The 21630-nt window shown below is 42.0% G+C and overlaps 2 protein-coding genes across 10 annotated transcripts in view; one reads left to right on the top strand and one right to left on the bottom strand.

Moving 5' to 3' along the window:
* Nucleotides 1–21630, bottom strand: part of LOC124117390 — a 203018-nt gene that overhangs the window by 174913 nt on the left and 6475 nt on the right. The gene's annotated exons all lie outside the window — the stretch shown is intronic.
* LOC124149000 (early nodulin-75-like) lies at nucleotides 11434–12366 on the top strand. The gene has a single exon (XM_046520333.2). The coding sequence runs from the start codon at nucleotides 11434–11436 to the stop codon at nucleotides 12364–12366; it is 933 nt and encodes a 310-aa protein (XP_046376289.2).

A 21630-nucleotide genomic window follows, 5' to 3' on the forward strand; every position in this document is an offset into this window, starting at 1 on the left:
CTTATCCTGAATGGCAGGTACCATTGAGGTTAACCCTCATCCTGAATGGCAGGTACCTTTGAGGTTAACCCTTATCCTGAATGGCAGCTACCTTTGAGGTTAACCCTTATCCTGAATTGCAGGTACCTATGAGGTTAACCTTTAAACTGAATGGCAGGTACCTATGAGGTTAACCTTTACATTCAATTGCAGGTACATGTACCAGTGAGGTTAACCTCTGGCCCTGAGCCAACCTTCACCCTGAGCGGTAGATGGGTTCACGTTATACTTAACCTCCTGGCCAGGTCTCTTTCATAAAGTGTGAAGAGCTAGCCCCTTGGAGACGTTGAACATTACATAAAAATAAACTGTGCATGTTAATTGCAAAACGATTACTTTGTTTGACTTTGGGTCTTACATTTTGATCTTCATGACTCAGTTTGAATAAAGAGGTAAAAACAGCCCAGATGACATCTTACATTCACATGAGGCACGCTCATGGTCACAACTAGATGGATGAATGGATTACCTTGAGAAAATGACCTTGGATGATCGACCAACTTGAATATATGAGAGGTGAAAAATATAGGTGCCCATGCATTCAATCCATTTAATCACCAAAACAGCTAAAATATTGGATGGTTATTTTACAGCTATACTGAGAGGAGCATATGATTTGTATGTATGAGGAGGATTTCAAAAAGTTACATTTCAGAAGTATATCCCTTTCAAACAAGTGGGTGAGCATGGTTTTATGCCCCCTAACGGAATATGGACATCGTAAATGGGCTTCACAAACTGTACCCCAGAACACAATGAACCCTGGCTAGAGCTGTGGCAAGCAAGCGCAACAATCAACAGGGTACCCGAATGCCTGTCCTTTATGAGGCACTCATGTAGGAATGAGTGAGTGAGTATGGTTTTACGCCGCTTTTAGCAATATTCCAGCAATATCACGGCGGGGGACACCAGAAATGGGCTTCACACATTGTACCCATGTCGGGAATCGAACCCGAGTCTTCGGCGTGACGAGCGAACGCTTAAACCGCTAGGCTACCCGACCGCCCCCATGTAGGAATGAAATGATTCCAGTTCAAAACACAACACCTAAACTAAACTCTTTGTATTTTATGTGTATCTTTATGATTCATTATGACATAAATAATAATATTATTGAACAAATTTCTAACTTGCAAATCCCTAACCTGCTATACACTTTTCAGACTAAAGGCCTATACTTCTTGGCTTACAGATTCTTCTGTGATAAATCATGGTTGATTGGTGGAAGAAAAATTAAAGTTAAAAAGTGGTCTAGCTACTACTATTTTGGTTCTAGTTATCTGAATATGATGTCATGTGTGCAGTGATAGTCAGAGCTTGTTGTATAACCAGTTCGGCCCTATTCTCTTTCAGATTAGACATATTGTAGGCATCATTTTTGGGTGACAACAACAGCTAAATAAAAAATAATAATGTTTTTCAAAAACATTTTTCTAGGGCCCTGCACAACATAAAATTTTTTTTAAAGGAACTTTGTGGCAATACAAATATACATATGCATATAAGCACTAAGGTTACAAAGACACAAGAGATGTGTGATAGGCAGTTCCCACAGTTAAATATTCATAACACCTCTTTCAGTTGTGCAATGCCCCATGAAGTTGAGAGCATCGTTTCCTGGGAACCCATGCGCTTGCACCTACATCTGACTGTGTGGCGTGGCCCACACCTGGCATACAGGCGACATTAAATATGTAATGTTATGAGTTGCCATAAACGGTTGTACTTGTCAGCTTTCTATTGAATGGTGGAAGTCAGGTACAATTTACAAGCCATTCCAGGCTACCATCATGTGCCTTTCATTCACATGTTCCATGTGGCAGCATCTCCTGCTTCAGTTGGGGATATCACGATGTCACGGTGTGTGAAGTCATCCAACCTGTCCCAGGTACACAGACAACCTGTCCCAGGTACACAGACAACCTGTCCCAGGTACACAGACAACATGTCCCAGGTACACAGACAACATGTCCCAGGTACACAGACAACCTGTCCCAGGTACACAGACAACCTGTCCCAGGTACACAGACAACCTGTCCCAGGCACACAGACAACCTGCCCCAGGTACACAGACAACCTGTCCCTGGTACACAGACAACCTGCCCCAGGTACACAGACAACCTGTCCAAGGTACACAGACAACCTGTCCCAGGTACACAGACAACACACAACCTGCCCCAGGTACACAGACAACCTGTCCCAGGTACACAGACAACCTGTCCCTGGTACACAGACAACCTGTCCCAGGTACACAGACAACACACAACCTGCCCCAGGTACATAGACAACCTGTCCCAGGTACACAGACAACCTGCCCCAGGTACACAGACAACCTGTCCCTGGTACACAGACAACCTCTCCCAGGTACACAGACACCCTGTCCCCGGTACACAGACAACCTGTCCCTGGTACACAGACAACCTTTCCCAGGTACACAGACACCCTGTCCCAGGTACACAGACAACCTGTCCCAGGTACACAGACAACACACAACCTGCCCCAGGTACACAGACAACCTGTCCCAGGTACACAGACAACCTGCCCAAGGTACACAGACAACCTGTCCCAGGTACACAGACAACCTGTCCCAGGTACACAGACAACCTGCCCAAGGTACACAGACAACCTGTCCCAGGTACACAGACAACCTGCCCCAGGTACACAGACAACCTGCCCAAGGTACACAGACAACCTGTCCCTGGTACACAGACAACCTATCCCAGGTACACAGACAACACACAACCTGCCCAAGGTACACAGACAACCTGTCCCAGGTACACAGACAACACACAACCTGCCCCAGGTACATAGACAACCTGTCCCAGGTACACAGACAACCTGCCCCAGGTACACAGACAACCTGTCCCTGGTACACAGACAACCTCTCCCAGGTACACAGACACCCTGTCCCAGGTACACAGACAACCTGCCCAAGGTACACAGACAACCTGTCCCAGGTACACAGACAACACACAACCTGCCCCAGGTACACAGACAACCTGTCCCAGGTACACAGACAACCTGCCCAAGGTACACAGACAACCTGTCCCAGGTACACAGACAACCTGTCCCAGGTACACAGACAACCTGCCCAAGGTACACAGACAACCTGCCCCAGGTACACAGACAACCTGTCCCAGGTACACAGACAACCTGTCCCAGGTACACAGACACCCTGTCCCAGGTACACAGACAACCTGTCCCAGGTACACAGACACCCTGTCCCAGGTACACAGACAACCTGCCCCAGGTACACAGACAACACACAACCTGCCCCAGGTACACAGACAACCTGTCCCAGGTACACAGACAACACACAACCTGCCCAAGGTACACAGACAACCTGTCCCAGGTACACAGACAACCTGTCCCAGGTACACAGACAACCTGCCCCAGGTACACAGACAACCTGTCCCTGGTACACAGACAACCTGCCCCAGGTACACAGACAACCTGTCCAAGGTACACAGACAACCTGTCCCAGGTACACAGACAACACACAACCTGCCCCAGGTACACAGACAACCTGTCCCAGGTACACAGACAACCTGTCCCTGGTACACAGACAACCTGTCCCAGGTACACAGACAACACACAACCTGCCCCAAGTACATAGACAACCTGTCCCAGGTACACAGACAACCTGTCCCAGGTACACAGACAACCTGTCCCTGGTACACAGACAACCTCTCCCAGGTACACAGACACCCTGTCCCAGGTACACAGACAACCTGCCCCAGGTACACAGACAACCTGCCCCAGGTACACAGACAACCTGCCCAAGGTACACAGACAACCTGTCCCTGGTACACAGACAACCTGTCCCAGGTACACAGACAACACACAACCTGCCCCAGGTACACAGACAACCTGCCCCAGGTACACAGACAACCTGTCCCTGGTACACAGACAACCTGCCCAAGGTACACAGACAACCTGCCCAAGGTACACAGACAACCTGTCCCTGGTACACAGACAACCTGTCCCAGGTACACAGACAACACACAACCTGCCCCAGGTACACAGACAACCTGTCCCAGGTACACAGACAACCTGTCCCAGGTACACAGACAACCTGTCCCTGGTACACAGACAACCTCTCCCAGGTACACAGACACCCTGTCCCAGGTACACAGACAACCTGCCCAAGGTACACAGACAACCTGTCCCAGGTACACAGACAACCTGTCCCAGGTACACAGACAACACACAACCTGCCCCAGGTACACAGACAACCTGTCCCAGGTACACAGACAACCTGTCCCAGGTACACAGACAACCTGCCCCAGGTACACAGACAACCTGCCCCAGGTACACAGACACCCTGTCCCAGGTACACAGACACCCTGTCCCCGGTACACAGACAACCTGCCCCAGGTACACAGACAACCTGCCCCAGGTACACAGACAACCTGTCCCAGGTACACAGACAACCTGTCCCTGGTACACAGACAACCTGTCCCAGGTACACAGACAACCTGTCCCAGGTACACAGACAACCTGTCCCAGGTACACAGACAACCTGTCCCAGGTACACAGACAACCTGCCCCAGGTACACAGACAACCTGTCCCAGGTACACAGACAACACACAACCTGCCCCAGGTACACAGACACCCTGCCCCAGGTACACAGACAACCTGTCCCAGGTACACAGACAACCTGTCCCAGGTACACAGACAACAGACAACACACAACCCACAACCTGCCCCAGGTACACAGACAACCTGTCCCTGGTACACAGACAACCTGTCCCTGGTACACAGACAACCTGCCCCAGGTACACAGACAACCTGTCCCAGGTACACAGACAACCTGCCCCAGGTACACAGACAACCTGTCCCAGGTACACAGACAACCTGTCCCAGGTACACAGACAACCTGTCCCAGGTACACAGACAACCTGTCCCAGGTACACAGACAACCTGCCCCAGGTACACAGACAACCTGTCCCAGGTACACAGACACCCTGTCCCAGGTACACAGACAACCTGTCCCAGGTACACAGACAACCTGCCCCAGGTACACAGACAACCTGTCCCAGGTACACAGACAACCTGTCCCAGGTACACAGACAACCTGTCCCAGGTACACAGACACCCTGTCCCAGGTACACAGACAACCTGCCCCAGGTACACAGACAACCTGTCCCAGGTACACAGACAACCAATCCCAGGTACACAGACAACACACAACCTGCCCCAGGTACACAGACAACCTGTCCCAGGTACACAGACACCCTGTCCCAGGTACACAGACACCCTGTCCCCGGTACACAGACAACCTGCCCCAGGTACACAGACAACCTGTCCCAGGTACACAGACACCCTGTCCCAGGTACACAGACACCCTGTCCCCGGTACACAGACAACCTGCCCCAGGTACACAGACAACCTGCCCCAGGTACACAGACAACCTGTCCCAGGTACACAGACAACCTGTCCCTGGTACACAGACAACCTGTCCCAGGTACACAGACAACCTGCCCCAGGTACACAGACAACCTGTCCCAGGTACACAGACAACCTGCCCCAGGTACACAGACAACCTGTCCCAGGTACACAGACAACACACAACCTGCCCCAGGTACACAGACACCCTGCCCCAGGTACACAGACAACCTGTCCCAGGTACACAGACAACCTGTCCCAGGTACACAGACAACAGACAACACACAACCCACAACCTGCCCCAGGTACACAGACAACCTGTCCCTGGTACACAGACAACCTGTCCCTGGTACACAGACAACCTGCCCCAGGTACACAGACAACCTGTCCCAGGTACACAGACAACCTGCCCCAGGTACACAGACAACCTGTCCCAGGTACACAGACAACCTGTCCCAGGTACACAGACAACCTGTCCCAGGTACACAGACAACCTGTCCCAGGTACACAGACAACCTGCCCAAGGTACACAGACAACCTGTCCCAGGTACACTAGAAACATCTAGGCCCCTCAAAACCCAAATTAAAGAACAAAGCTCAGTCTCGTAGGATGACTCTAAATTAGCTCTATCAGACTATATCCGTGACAACTAATGCCACAGAATTCAGTGGGATAAAATCAAAGCCCTCACCACCAACCTCAGAGACTTCAAATCAGAACACTACAAGTAGCCATCAACATCAAAAGACTCGAATCGTCAATCAACTGTGACCAAGGATATTACATACCCCCGGCATACCATCAACTCATCCAAGACCCCAATCAGTCATAATCCTGTTGTTAACATTACTGGCTTCACTCTTTTGTTTATGTGACTGACTTCGCCTATAATGTCTTAACTACCCCTTTTGTGCACATAACAGGCTTCTCCAATCCAGTATAACTACATCTGATATCTACTCTAGTGTATAAACTTTGCCTCCTACCCGTATATACACCTGTTAGAACCTACACCGATACGTCGCTCTTAATTGTATTAAAGAAATTGTTCAAACATAAATCTTATCCTAATCTCATTAAAATCAGATCTTAGTTCTTGCTGTCGCTAAACAAAGATCTGACGACATCCCATAACAGGTCACTTCAGAACGCGAAAGTGACAGTCGGAATGTGTTTCTGATTATGGGTATTCGGAATGACAGTTACGGCCCGTACGACTGATTCTGTCAAAATTATCGTCTATCTCTCGCTTCCGGATAAACATTTGAATGGAGGAGGCGTTGCAAAGTATGTGGAAAGCACTGCCATACAATCTCAACTTAGACATTCCGGAATGTTCATTTGTTCAGATTTCGAAATTTAAAACGAGAACTGTGTCAACATATTTTTCAAAAGTGGAAGTCGCCAGGTTGAAACGAGTGCCGTAAAGCTCAAGAAAGCTGCTTTCTAATTGGCTGATGTCGACTTCTTGTTAGTCATTTTAGAGGTTGGTCAAAGTTCGGGAAAGGTCGTTCTGACGTGACCCGTAATGGGATGTCCTCAGATCTTTGTTTAGAGGCAGCGAGAACTTAGATCTATTTTAATGAGATTGATCTTATCCTTACTTATATGCTTACTCATTCACCTGATGAAGAAGAACCCCGAAACATTGTGTTCCTCATAATTTTAAGAATTGAGGGCCTAACTGTATGAACATCAAAGTTTGCGACGACGTTCATACAATGTTTGGCCCTGACTCTATGAAGGTTCATACTCCAATGAACTCATACAAAGTGAAAGTCAATTTAATTTTTCGATAATTTTTTTATCACAATTTCTTACCTCAAAGGATGTAGGCCAAGATCTAAACACAATTTTATTTAGTACGTGTGACTTCATGTTTACAGTAACTGCCATACAACAACCAGCTATATCGCGGAGTAAAATAGTTCCTCAAAAAGAGAGGTGACATGAGCGTATGGATGCACAACTTGCTCTTCTGAAACATCTTACACAACACATGTGAGTGAGTATGAGTGAGTATGGTTTTACGCCACTTTTAGCAATATTCCAGCAATATCACGGCGGGGACACCAGAAATGGGCTTCACACATTGTACCCATGTCAGGAATCAAACATGAGTCTTCGGCGTGACGAGCGAACGCTTCAACCACTCGGCTACCCGACCACCCTCACAACACATGTGTTCAAATCATATCCTCATTTGATGAGAAAGGTCTGTAAAGAACTACCTCAGTAAGTCAGTCACAATGACAGTGCATCATAATACATTTACATCAAGTACAAGACGTCACAATGACAGTGCATCATAATACATTTACATCAAGTACAAGACGTCACAATGACAGTGCATCATAATACATTTACATCAAGTACAAGACGTCACAATGACAGTGCATCATAATACATTTACATCAAGTACAAGACGTCACAATGACAGTGCATCATAATACATTTACATCAAGTACAAGACGTCACAATGACAGTGCATCATAATACATTTACATCAAGTACAAGACGTCACAATGACAGTGCATCATAATACATTTACATCAAGTACAAGACGTCACAATGACAGTGCATCATAATACATTTACATCAAGTACAAGACGTCAAAATGACAGACAGGACAGATTTCCGAAGTTGTTAATGAACCTGTGGCGGTTACATGTGTTAGTCATCATTGATCAACTGGTCGATCATTGAAAGGTGAATAAAGATGCGTCAAACAGACACTAAGGTAAATTCATAGATTGCTGGAGATGGTCAATGTCAGCCTAGACCCGGATCGAGTCGATACTACGATAGTTTAGATGTGCATTTCTTCGTTTGTTCATTAGGATGGGCCGTAGCGAGGATATTCGTGAACAATCATGCAGTCACGCTCTCTGACATTTCTCAATGTATACTGAAACACTGAGACCAAGAATAAAGGTTCTAAATGATCAGAAAAAAACGGCTATATTGTTTTCGTGCAAGGGAATTCCCAGGGGTTTCCCCAGCAATGTGGAAGTAGTCCGTCAGTGTTTACGTCATTTCAAGAACACGGCCTCATGAAAAATGTATGAACGTCAAATTGTGTCATTCATACACTTATGAAAGTCAATTTCGAGGTCATGTGACCGACCTCTCGTCCTATGGTAAACTTTAAATTAAAAATGATAAGAAGTTGACATCCACAAATTCTCTTCCTTATGTGTATCATTTCTAACTTTCTAAGACTTGTTTATGTGGTGTTCAGTGGTGAGAGAAGTAGACACTCAAGAACATTGTTAGATTCTTCTCATTGTTCTTAAAATTTAGACTCAACTTTTATATGCTATACATCCAACCTGCTATATTAATATGCTATGTACATCCAACCTGCTATATTAATATGTTATGTACATCCAACCTGCTAGATTAATATGTTATGTACATCTAACCTGCTAGATTAATATGCTATGTACATCCAACCTGCTAGATTAATATGCTATGTACATCCAACCTGCTAGATTAATATGTTATGTACATCTGACCTGCTGTATTAATATCTTATGTACATCCAACCTGCTAGATTAATATGCTATGTACATCCAACCTGCTATATTAATATGCTATGTACATCCAACCTGCTAGATTAATATCTTATGTACATCCAACCTGCTAGATTAATATGCTATGTACATCCAACCTGCTAGATTAATATGCTATGTACATCCAACCTGCTATATTAATATGCTATGTACATCTGACCTGCTGTATTAATATCTTATGTACATCCAACCTGCTAGATTAATATGCTATGTACATCCAACCTGCTAGATTAATATGTTATGTACATCTGACCTGCTGTATTAATATGTTATGTACATCCAACCTGCTAGATTAATATGTTATGTACATCTGACCTGCTGTATTAATATCTTATGTACATCCAACCTGCTATATTAATATGCTATGTACATCCAACCTGCTATATTAATATGTTATGTACATCCAACCTGCTAGATTAATATGCTATGTACATCCAACCTGCTAGATTAATATGTTATGTACATCTGACCTGCTGTATTAATATGTTATGTACATCCAACCTGCTATATTAATATGTTATGTACATCTGACCTGCTGTATTAATATCTTATGTACATCCAACCTGCTAGATTAATATGCTATGTACATCCAACCTGCTAGATTAATATGTTATGTACATCCAACCTGCTAGATTAATATCTTATGTACATCCAACCTGCTAGATTAATATGCTATGTACATCCAACCTGCTAGATTAATATGTTATGTACATCCAACCTGCTAGATTAATATGCTATGTACATCCAACCTGCTAGATTAATATGCTATGTACATCCAACCTGCTAGATTAATATGTTATGTACATCCAACCTGCTAGATCAATATGCTATGTACATTCAACCTGCTAGATTAATATGTTATGTACATCCAACCTGCTAGATTAATATGTTATGTACATCCAACCTGCTAGATTAATATGCTATGTACATCCAACCTGCTAGATTAATATGCTATGTACATCCAACCTGCTAGATTAATATGCTATGTACATCCAACCTGCTAGATTAATATGCTATGTGCATCCAACCTGCTAGATTAATATGCTATGTACATCCAACCTGCTAGATTAATATGTTATGTACATCCAACCTGCTAGATTAATATGCTATGTACATCCAACCTGCTAGATAAATATGTTATGTACATCCAACCTGCTATATTAATATGTTATGTACATCTGACCTGCTTGATTAATATGTTATGTAAATATCAACCCACTAGATTAAGACAATTTATGTATATCCTACCCCTTAGATTAATATGTAATGTATATCAAGTATACAAGTGTATATATTATGTACCGGTATATCCAATCTGCTTGATGTATATTTCATGTATATCATAAGAACATTTTTAAAGACAACCTTAAAACGTTATCTAGAGGTATATTTGTATTAATCCAAAGTCCTGCAAGAGAAAGAAACACTGACAACCTCAGAAACATGTCAGTGAAACCTTTGATTCTACATGACAGTCTGGATAAATACCTCTATACATTGTGTGTATCAGCACACTACAGGCAGACTGTCCGACTGTCCAACACACAACCGACTCCCGCCTACCTTAGCCTCTAGAACCAGGTCAGCTCTATCTGTCCATGACCCAAGACAATCATTGCGTCTCCACACAATACAATAAACACCTATCAGCTTCTACCAAGTTCAGTTCAAGAAAACATGTCCACATGCACCTCCTACAGACATTTGGCCGGACACAACATAAAGGTCACAAACATTTTGTATGTTTCGAAACGGGTGGTTTGTCAGTGGAAGCTTCTTATAGGTCGTAGGTTACAGACAGGTAGAAGTATTGATTGTAAGCACCAAGTATGTGTGTACTGGCGTGGATGTTGAATAAATAATCATTACTATTCAAATGTGGATGACAATGATCTGCTGCATCAAGGAGAATGAATAATCTTTTGTTGGAAGATGCTGGCAATCAAGTCATGTCTACAGTCCACTATGAGCTACACATAATAAGCAATATATCTGATGACAACTTTAATAATTTGGAATCAGGGAGTTCCATCTATAAAGTGTCCTGTCTCTGCTGGGACCCTCTTGCTTGTCCTGTAGTTAACAGCTTCCTGATCGCCCTTTACAAGTACATTTGTGCAGCTCAATATTTATAATTCTATTTGTTAACTGATGTTTAGATTTTTATCCTCATCCGTCCCACTTTCGACGGCTCCACTTCTGACAGACCCTCTTCTCAACGCACCACTTCTGACAGACCCTCTTCTCAACGCACCACTTCTGACAGACCCTCTTCTCAACGCACCACTTCTGACAGACCCTCTTCTCAACGCACCACTTCTGACAGACCCTCTTCTCAACGCACCACTTCTCAAGGCCACACTCTCCACTGCCCTACTTCCCACACCACCCTACTTCCCACAACCCCACTTCCCACTGCCCAACTTCTCATGGCCCCACTTCCCACCGCCCAACTTTCCACAGCCCTACTTCTCCAACCACACTACTTCCTACCGCCCTACTTCCCACCACCCTACTTCCCACTGCCCAACTTCTCATGGCCCCACTTCCCACCGCCCCACTTTCCACAGCCCTACTTCCCACAACACTACTTCCTACCGCCCTACTTCCCACCACCCAACTTCCCACTGCCCCACTTTCCACAACACTACTTCCTACCGCCCCACTTCCCATCGCCCCACTTCCCACCACCCCACTTTCCACAGCCCTACTTCCCACAACCCCATTTTCTACCGCCCTACTTCCCTATGCTCGACTGCCAACTGCCCTACTTCCCACCGCCCTACTTCCAACCTCCCTACTTCCCACTGCCCTACTTCCTAACGCCCCACTTCCCACCACCTCACTTTCCACGGCCCTACTTTCCACAACCCCGCTTCCCACCGCCCTACTTCCCACCGCCCTACTTCCAATGGCCCTACTTCCCACCGCCATACTTCCAAATGCCCTACTTCCCAATGTTCCACTTCCCACACCCCCACTTTCCCTACCTCCCACCACCCGACTGCCAACTGCCCTACTTCCCACCGCCCTACTTCCCACAGGCCCTACTACCCACAACCCCACTTCCTACCACCCTACTTCCCACCACCCCACTTTCCACGGCCCTACTTCCCACAACCCCACTTCCTACCGCCCCACTTCCCACCACCCCACTTTCCACGGCCCTACTTCCCACAATCCCGCTTCCTACCACCCTACTTCCCACAACCCCACTTCCTACCGCCCCACTTCCCACCACCCCACTTTCCACGGCCCTACTTCCAACAACCACGCTTATACACCCCACCTCACCTCATTGTATTGCCCCCTTCCTACCAATGAAGAATACTGCAACATGTCTTCCAATTGGATTTACTTGATGAAATACAGTGTACATATGTATTCCTACCAAACACTCCTGCTTTACGGGAATCACAGTTGACACTATGTCCACAGATGTCGAGAAAAGTTTGTTAAAAAATGTAACCATAGCAAATATCATGTCTATTGTTCGGCATTAAATCTTAACCAACCTGAAATTATGCAACTCAAACATGCTACCAAACTTGCTACTCAACAAGCCACAGGTCACACTTTAGTTTGTTTCATATCTTGTGCCACAGGGATAATATCTTATTTATCCACAGTTTCACACTTACATGTGACTTTCTACACATCCTTGACTGTGCACACCACATGCCTAGTATGTGATAATGTGGCTATTTTCATACAGGTTTTCAACACTGCATGTATTTCATGGTCAACAAATCAGGGCCCAAAGTCATTTTCTTTCTATTTCCAACAGGACTGGAGCACCTGTACCGAAACTTTGCATTGAAAGAATAAAGAAGATGAATTAACTTAAATTAACCCTGTCACCAGTGAGTATATTAACAACTGAGCAGTCTGGCAAATAAAGATAAAAAAAACTACAATTCAGTTTCAAAAAATGGTTTTGGGCTCCGGTCTGTCGAAGCGGTAAACAGAAGAATTAAAAAAGTGTTGCCCTTGTATGTGTAGAGGTTCCATCATGGGTCTTGTTGCTCCTATAATCCTTTATCTAGCAGTGCTTATCTCAGGTGGTCAGCTGTCTTATGGGTAATATATTGCATGTCAAAGGTCACGGATCATGCATCATATTTCACAGGTTACAAATCATGTGTCACTCACACTTCTGGGAGGAGGTCATATAACTGGGGTGAGTTGGGTTTAATGCCACTGTGAAAGGCATGTCAATTATATCATGGTGTGTCAGCTTCATGTGGAACAATTCCTAAGTGCTAAAGGTCAAGGACATTCCTGACAGTGGTGAAACTTGCAAGCATTGTGATGGTGCTGACAAACCAAGGAATATTCTCAGGGTGCATATGGAACCCACAATCAATGGAACCTGGCAGCTATGGAACAATTCTGCACCGAGAAATCACATGTCATATATCTGAACTTGTACACATTACTTGTTACAGATCCTATTATTAATATATGAACATTGGTGATAAATATTGCCAGTGTTACTCCTGAGTGTTTGAGTGAGCTTCGCTTAATGCTAACAGTTTTCAAGTTGTACCACTGTGTCAGTTTGATGTGGGAGGTTGGCCCAAGGGATGCAGGTCTTACACATGTACTTCTCTGGTGTACTTCTCGGGTACAGTGCTGATAAATCTAGAATTATAATCAGGTAAGTTTGGGATTAAAACCAAGGATAAGAGACTTTGGCACACCTATGGGACATAACTCTGCACAACAAAACATGGCAGCCAGACCAGTGAGCCACATTTGTCACCATAGTAACAGTCAGCCACCTACCACGACCACCTCACGTCACATGCGAGTAAAGGTCACACATGATAAACATCACATTTGTTCTTTGTCACTAAAATATGTTAAAACTACAGTTATTTTTGCTTGATAATTATTCAAGGTCAGATATATATATGCAATCACTAGTGCATATGTTGAGGTGCAGAACAAAACACACATGAGATGTCTCATATCTTGATAAATACACATTGATGAAAATCATAAAACAGTTTTGGAATTTGCTGACAAATATGCAGAATTTCTGCAATAACAATTTTAATATCACAATGACGTTATATACAGTTCTTTAACAGAACCCATTTTCAGGCCCTGATCCAAGATACCAACAACTTTTTCTATTGTCACCATTGAGAGATTAAACACTTGTAGATCACACTTCAACACTGTAGCTCCCACTAGAGTATGTCTGCCATGGTAGAATGGTGATGAACCTACCATGTTGGCTGTGTAGTGCTCAGGCTATAGTACTACCCTTCAGTTTATTTTGAGTGTAAATCTCCAAGATCAACATGACCCTCAAATTAAAACTATTTTTGTAAGTAATGCTACAGAAGCAATGTCTCACAACAATCTCATTGAGAGAAGATACCTCTCTGCACAAACATCTGAAGACTCCGCATAGGAGCTTCCAATCTGCCAATCAGCGTCTAGGCTTCTCCATTCTGAGTACGAGTGATCGAAGCAATCAGACCAGCATATCTGATTTCTGTATCTTGAAAACAAACATAAATGGAGGAAATCCAAAAGCCAACAATATATTGCAGAGTTGTGATCAGAACGTTCACGCGAACTGCTATTGTGGTGTCCTCTGAGCTTCTTCTACATCTGATACCAGGTGTTGACAGAGGCCAATACTCCCTTCCCGGCTGATGATGTAGATGATGAGAACTGAGTCCATGCAGGAATAGATGAAGGAGTAAATGAGTTCTGGTGACAGTGACAATGCTATGGATGGGAGACAGGAAACAATCTGTGTGGGGGGGAAATGCATACAAGAATCAAGTGCAGGGTAGGGAAGTATTACCATCATTTCCGACTGAGTGAATGCTGTTAACCTCATCAGTCAGTTACAGGTATAGTTAAGTGAATCCAGTTAGATGTGTTACGTGTCATGCAAAGCATAGAAAAGCATGACAGAGTCATTAAACTGGCAGACTGGCAGTGTTTTAATTTATCATAGGAGTTTTGTGGGGGTGGAAATAATAGCCAGTTAATTTATATGAACTGTAAGTTTTGTGAGGAATCGGAAAATGGGAAAAGCACATGTGAGCTGGTATTTTGTAGTCAGTTCACCAGATCAGGAATAAATCAGGACAAAACGTATGTATATGTTTTATATTCATCATATATACAGGTGTGGGGTGAGGAACGTAGGGTGTGTGGTGGGTTATGACAGCTAGGATATTGATGGTGAATGTATTCTCCACACATGGAAAAAAATATCTAGTAAAGCTTCACACAATTACTAGAGAATAAGTTCCTGAAGAACAAATTTTCAAAAGGTATGAACACAATTACAACAGCACCTGTCTTCCATGTAGGGCGTGGTGATAATGTCCCTTACATAAGCTGCCTCTCCAGTCTGTCCACACTGATTGGTCTCAACTATGTCAATGTCCTTTCTAATCCTTAAAACCCTAAACATGTCTTTCAGACCAAGCCCACGTGTCAACAAACCCACTAGTGAATACAACATTGACTGTCACCCATTACCCAGTAATTCAATACTTCTAAACACACGCAGGCACTATACAACCTCAGGGTACACACACACTGGACTAGCACCAGGTCCCTTGGAGGAAAGTGCCAGTTACATTTATATTGGCTTGGTTAACATGTCTTCAGTGATTGGCAGCTCGCTGAAGTGTTTAGAAGTCACACTGGATGGGTCAATGAACCTCACAAAACCTTTTACAAAACTGTGATTCTCTCTCTCTCTCTCTCTCTCTCTTCTAATAGATACAGCTACAAGCTATAAACTAAATACATTACTGAAGGCACCTTATAACAATATGTGTATTGTAATAGAGACAGCTACAAGCTATACATTACTGAAGGCACCTTATAACAATATGTGTATTGTAATAGATACAGCTACAAGCTATACATTACTGAAGGCACCTTATAACAATATGTGTATTATAATAGATACAGCTACAAGCTATACATTACTGAAGGCACCTTATAACAATATGTGTATTGTAATAGATACAGCTACAAGCTATAAACTATATACATTACTGAAGGCACCTTATAACAATATGTGTATTATAATAGATACAGCTACAAGCTATACATTACTGAAGGCACCTTATAACAATATGTGTATTGTAATAGATACAGCTACAAGCTATAAACAATATACATTACTGAAGGCGCCTTATAACAATATGTGTATTGTAATAGATACAGATCCTAACCTCCTTATGATGAATATATATACTAAAGAAGTCTAAATTAACTTACCCCAATCAGTGCAGTGCTGTGAGTCATGCAGAGTTGTAATGCAGCAGTGACCAGAGAAGAGAAATATTGGAGTGTTGAAAGCTAAAAACCTGGTCACATGCTACAGAAACACTAGAATAGGCAATCACTGGCCAAGCTGTGGCTGGACCAGATCACTAAAGACCTTACATAACTATACCCCGTACTTTAACTGAGGTTTAGAGAGAGAGAGAGAGAGAGTGAGTACGGTTTTACGCCGCTTTTAACAATATTCCAGCAATATCACGGCGGGGGACACCAGAAATGGGCTTCACACATTGTACCCATGTCGGGAATCGAACCCGGGTCTTCGGCGTGACGAGCGAACCCTTTAACCACTAGGCTACCCGACCGCCCCCACTGAGGTTTAGAAGAGAGTGCTCAGGTTAGTTTAAGGAGCTATTACCATCTTTAACTATTTACCTATTTATCTAGGTATTTACCTAAATTCAAAATACGTAAGTTAAAATACACACTATTTACATTCTGCTACAGTTGTACTTTTGGAGAAGCAAACAGGACTAACAAATGGAAATCAATAAACATCTGAACATGCTTAAAGAACAGAATTTCAAATAACCTATTTTTTCATTGGAAGCGCTCTCCTGGTCAGCACAATTACTTCCCAAAGGGCACACCTAAACATCCCTATGCGTGCCCGGTGGCACTTATGAACACATTGACATATCTAACCCTGCAATCTGCATTTCTGTGCCCAGCTATTGATTTAACCTTGTTGATCATTGCTTCTTATCAGAACTTTCACATGACATATGCCAGTCTTTGTTGAGAAATTTCTTGGATGAATGGGCAACTTGCGCTGTGGTCGGTGCTTTCATTTTCCGTGTCAACGGAAATGTACGGAGGACAACACTTGATGTACATAACCTGTTTGTTTGTTTGTTGATTGTTTTGCAAGATTCCAGCTACATGAAGGCGGTCTGTAAATAATCGAGTCTGGACCAGACAGTCCAGTGACTGACATCATGAGCATTTATCTACACAATTGGGATACGATGACATGCATCAACCAGGTCAGCAAGCCTGACCGCCAGATCCCGTTAGTCGCCTCTTACGACAAGCAAGGGTTGCTGAAGACCAGTTCTCTACTGGATCTTCACGGGTCACACCACCTGAGGCGACACTGACTGAGGCAACACTGGCCCCTTACTTCAAGTTCTAGGAAATATGCATATCCTAAGAAAAATTATTTTAAAATATGTCTGCCAGCTAGGATTAATAAATATGTAGGAATAAACAATTGATGGTGGTCTCTTCTACGTTTCACTTGGAGATGACGTGAGCACATAGATTAATGTAATGATTATACCTGAAATCTCACTCTCTCAGAAAACATGCACCAGAAATGTAGGCTTGCAATCTCAACAAATTCAGACCTCAACTGCTTCATTATAATCGTAGGAAATCCATTCACAGGTCACCTCAAAATCATGTTTCTTTTGACCAATCATAGCGTCACATATGAGATTGCAAAAGGGAAAGTCTGAATGTGTTTACCGCTCACACAACCTCAAAAAGGTTAACACAAACCACTATCATCAACAGTAATGGGCCGTACGACCCACTCCTCAAAATCATTGTCTATCTCTCTATCTGATTTTAATCAGATTGGGTAGGGTTCATGGTATACTGTGTTAAATTATGGTGTTATTCCCAGCTGATGAATATATCCCTTGACATAACACTGAAATGTACGACATAATACTGAAATGTACGACATAACACTGAAATGTATGACATAATACTGAAATGTACGACATAATACTGAAATGTATGACATAACACTGAAATGTATGACATAATATTGAAATGTACGACATAATACTGAAATGTACGACATAACACTGAAATGTATGACAGCAATGCAATCCACATGACTAAAGACAAGTGTGGATTACACAGTAAGCAATATATCACGTGGACACTGACCGACCTGAGTTGGAAACATCATCGATCAGTATGAAATCCTGCATCTACTGTTTGCTCATGTAAATAAGCACATGTTTACATTAAGAACACACTCTTAAAGCCAGCCAGCTGGTATTCTTCAATAAAGGGAACACTGTTTATTTCAGTGTAGCTGTGGACCAGTGAAGAAATGGGGTAGAATAGGTCTTCAGCAACCCATGCTTGCCATAAAAGGCGACTTTGCTTATTGTAAGAGGTGACTAACGAGATCGGGTAGCAGGCTCACTGACTTGGTTGATACATGTCATTTTATCCCAATTGTGTAGATTGATGCTCATGATGTCAATCACTGGATTGTCCAGTCCAGACTCAATTACTTACAGACTGCCGTCATATAGCTGGAATATTGCTGAGTGCGACCTCGAAACAACAAACAACAAACAAACAGTGTAGCTGCGACAGTCAGTGACAGTGTACTCTGAATACATACACAGAGAGTCAACAGCAGACAGAATAACATGTCCCATTTAAACTGAACAGAGGCAGATCCAGGTTTGGAAAAAGGGGGTGTATTTAAAACCCACATTACAGTTACTGACCAAGGAAGGGGTTAACATGTCAGGTGCCTGAAAAAAGGTTGTTGTGAACCACTGCACACTTCCTCTGGATCTGCCAGTGGGGTCATGAATATTCAAAATAGCAAAACATTTTTTTTAAATATTATGCTTACCGTAATTGAAATTTAAACTTTATTCTTTTTTCTTTTCTTTTTGGTTTATTGCAAAGAAAAATACAACAACTAGCCTACAGCAACAGACATTTTCAAATAACACCTCTATGATTCAGCATAATAACATTCCATCACATTCACTTTGAAAGACATTGTAATGTTTCATCATAATGGCCCATCCATAGGTCATAATGGTCAACTCCTACTAAAACACAACCAACATGTTTCAGCCAGACAAGAAAAGCAATTATTCTGACTTTAAGGATATTCTTTTTCAAAAGACAATATTTGGAGGTTGTCAGGAATAAAATTGTTATTTTGATGTCGTTTACACAGATGTACAAAAACTAATTTCCCATTAGTCAAGAATATCCTTTTCTGGGCAACCACAATACCAGCTATCAGGCTGTCGGAGAGTACACACCAGTTTCCAGCCACACATTGGGTGTCTTGATGTCAGGTGGAGGCATCAGGCCTTAAGCAATCAGATGTAATCACCACACAAATCCCATTTGTTTCGGTGCAGTGACATTTGAATATTTTTATGATGAATAGCGTGGGAATTTCCTTGTTGATGACACTTCAAGGAACATGACTATTCATTGCGATTATTTTAAGACAATTTTATTTTTAACTTTTCCTCTTGTTTCATATTATGAAAATAGTCTAAATGAAGTAACAAATATTTCAGTTCTATCAGAAATTAATTGTACAAATATATGATTTGCTGTAGAAAGACAACCTGTTCTGTATAAGATAATGACAGGTGCATGTGCTAGTTGCCTGATGATGGGATGTGCATCCATTGCCACTTGAATGTATGTAAACAACAGAAACACATACCTTTATATAAAGAACAGAGTTGCTCCTTGCTAAGAAATGTTCATTTCATTTCCCACTCCTGTTGTGAGCTCCAAGGAATGATACTGTGGTGGTATTTGGTCAGACAATCACTTTACAACTGCAACACGTCACTTTCGAATCACCTTAAGTTTGCTTTGATGTGTTGACAGGTGGATGTTCACAGTTGGTTTGATCAATCAGTCGTGACAAACACCCCCCTGGGCCAGAACAGAATGAAATGTTTACCAAGAGAGAACATCTATTTCAGCCTCACTAAGCACATACACTTGACCATGAATGCCAGGAGCAAGAGGTTGTTGGACACCAGGTGTTAATATCAGTGTGGATTGGACAGTAACAGTAAGCTCAAGGCTTCATGAGAATAGGATTATGTTTACCTTTTAAACTTACAGTGATGTCACTGACAGCCCAAGGCCTTGTGAATCTGTCTTGTTTTCTGTGAATATTTTAAATGCATCAATTGTGGTGCTTTCAGTCATTTTCTTAAATGTATCAATATTGATGTTTTCAGTCAATATTTCAAATATATCAATATTGATGTTTTCTTTCAATACTTTAATTGTATCAATATTGATGTTTTCAGTCAATATTTTAAATGTATCAATATTGATGTTTTCTTTCAATAATTTAATTGTATCAATATTGATGTTTTCAGTCAATATTTTAAATGTATCAATATTAATGTTTTCTTTCAATAATTTAATTGTGTCAATATTGATGTTTTCAGTCAATATTTTAATTGTATCAATATTGATGTTTTCTTTCAATAATTTAATTGTATCAATATTGATGTTTTCAATCAATATCTTAAATGTATCAATAGAAGTTTTCAGTCAATATTTTGAAGTATCAATAGTGATGTTTTCAGTCAATATTTTAATCATATTTTCAGTCATTAATTTAAATGTATCACTATTGATGTTTTCTGCCAATAATTTAAATGTATCAATATTGATGTTTTAAGTCAATATTTTACATGTATCAATATTGATGTTTAAGTCAATAATTTATTTGTATCAATATTGATGTTTTCAGTCAATATTTTAAATGTATCAATAGAAGTTTTCAGTCAATATTTTGAATGTATCAATAGTGATGTTAATGCCAATACTGAAATGTTACTGTATCAGTATTGATGTTTTTATGAAGTGAAAACTACCAGAGTAGATGTTTTTTATAAAAACTAAACACCAAACATTTGTTGAAATACAATACTCAACTTAAACCCAATACAAGCTTTCAGAAGGTTTCAACTCACAGTGCAATGGTATTAGACATATCCTTACTTCCATAGCTTAACAGAGTCCACATAGACACAACTATGTCAAGATTTAGAAATAATATAGTTTCTTTAATTACAAATCATCATCTAAAAGTCATTACCCAATATTGTTTTTATTTCTGGAAATGTCAAATCAATGTTTACTCAATAGTGTTCAGATTTCCTTAGTCAAAATGTCCCAGAGGCAGGAGACACAAAAGAAATACAAAAATTGTAGAAGTTAATTTATAGTAACAATGTATGTTCCCAAACTTGTTCTTGAAATAAGTCAAAATAAAATATTAAAAATACATCAAAATAAACATTTTATTTTTTCTTAAGCAAAATTTAGAATAGGCTAGCCAAAAGAAGAACACATTACTCTCAATAAAAACTCTGCATTAGGTGAACAACGAAGGCGAACTTGGTACAGCAATCTTTCCAACTTACAAATAGTTCTGACATTTCCAACATATTTTTAGAAATGACAAAATGCAACACACAAGTTACTACCCGTGTTTTACCCAACCCCCTAGTACCCGACCCCCACCTAGG

Source organism: Haliotis rufescens, unplaced genomic scaffold (assembly GCF_023055435.1).
Source record: "Haliotis rufescens isolate VD_foot unplaced genomic scaffold, xgHalRufe1.0.p SCAF_8, whole genome shotgun sequence".
Lineage (NCBI taxonomy): Eukaryota > Metazoa > Mollusca > Gastropoda > Lepetellida > Haliotidae > Haliotis > Haliotis rufescens.

Excerpts from the sequence above, each read along its gene's own strand:
- LOC124149000 (XM_046520333.2), top strand. The coding sequence starts at position 11,434 with ATGGCCCCACTTCCCACCGCCCAACTTTCCACAGCCCTACTTCTCCAA.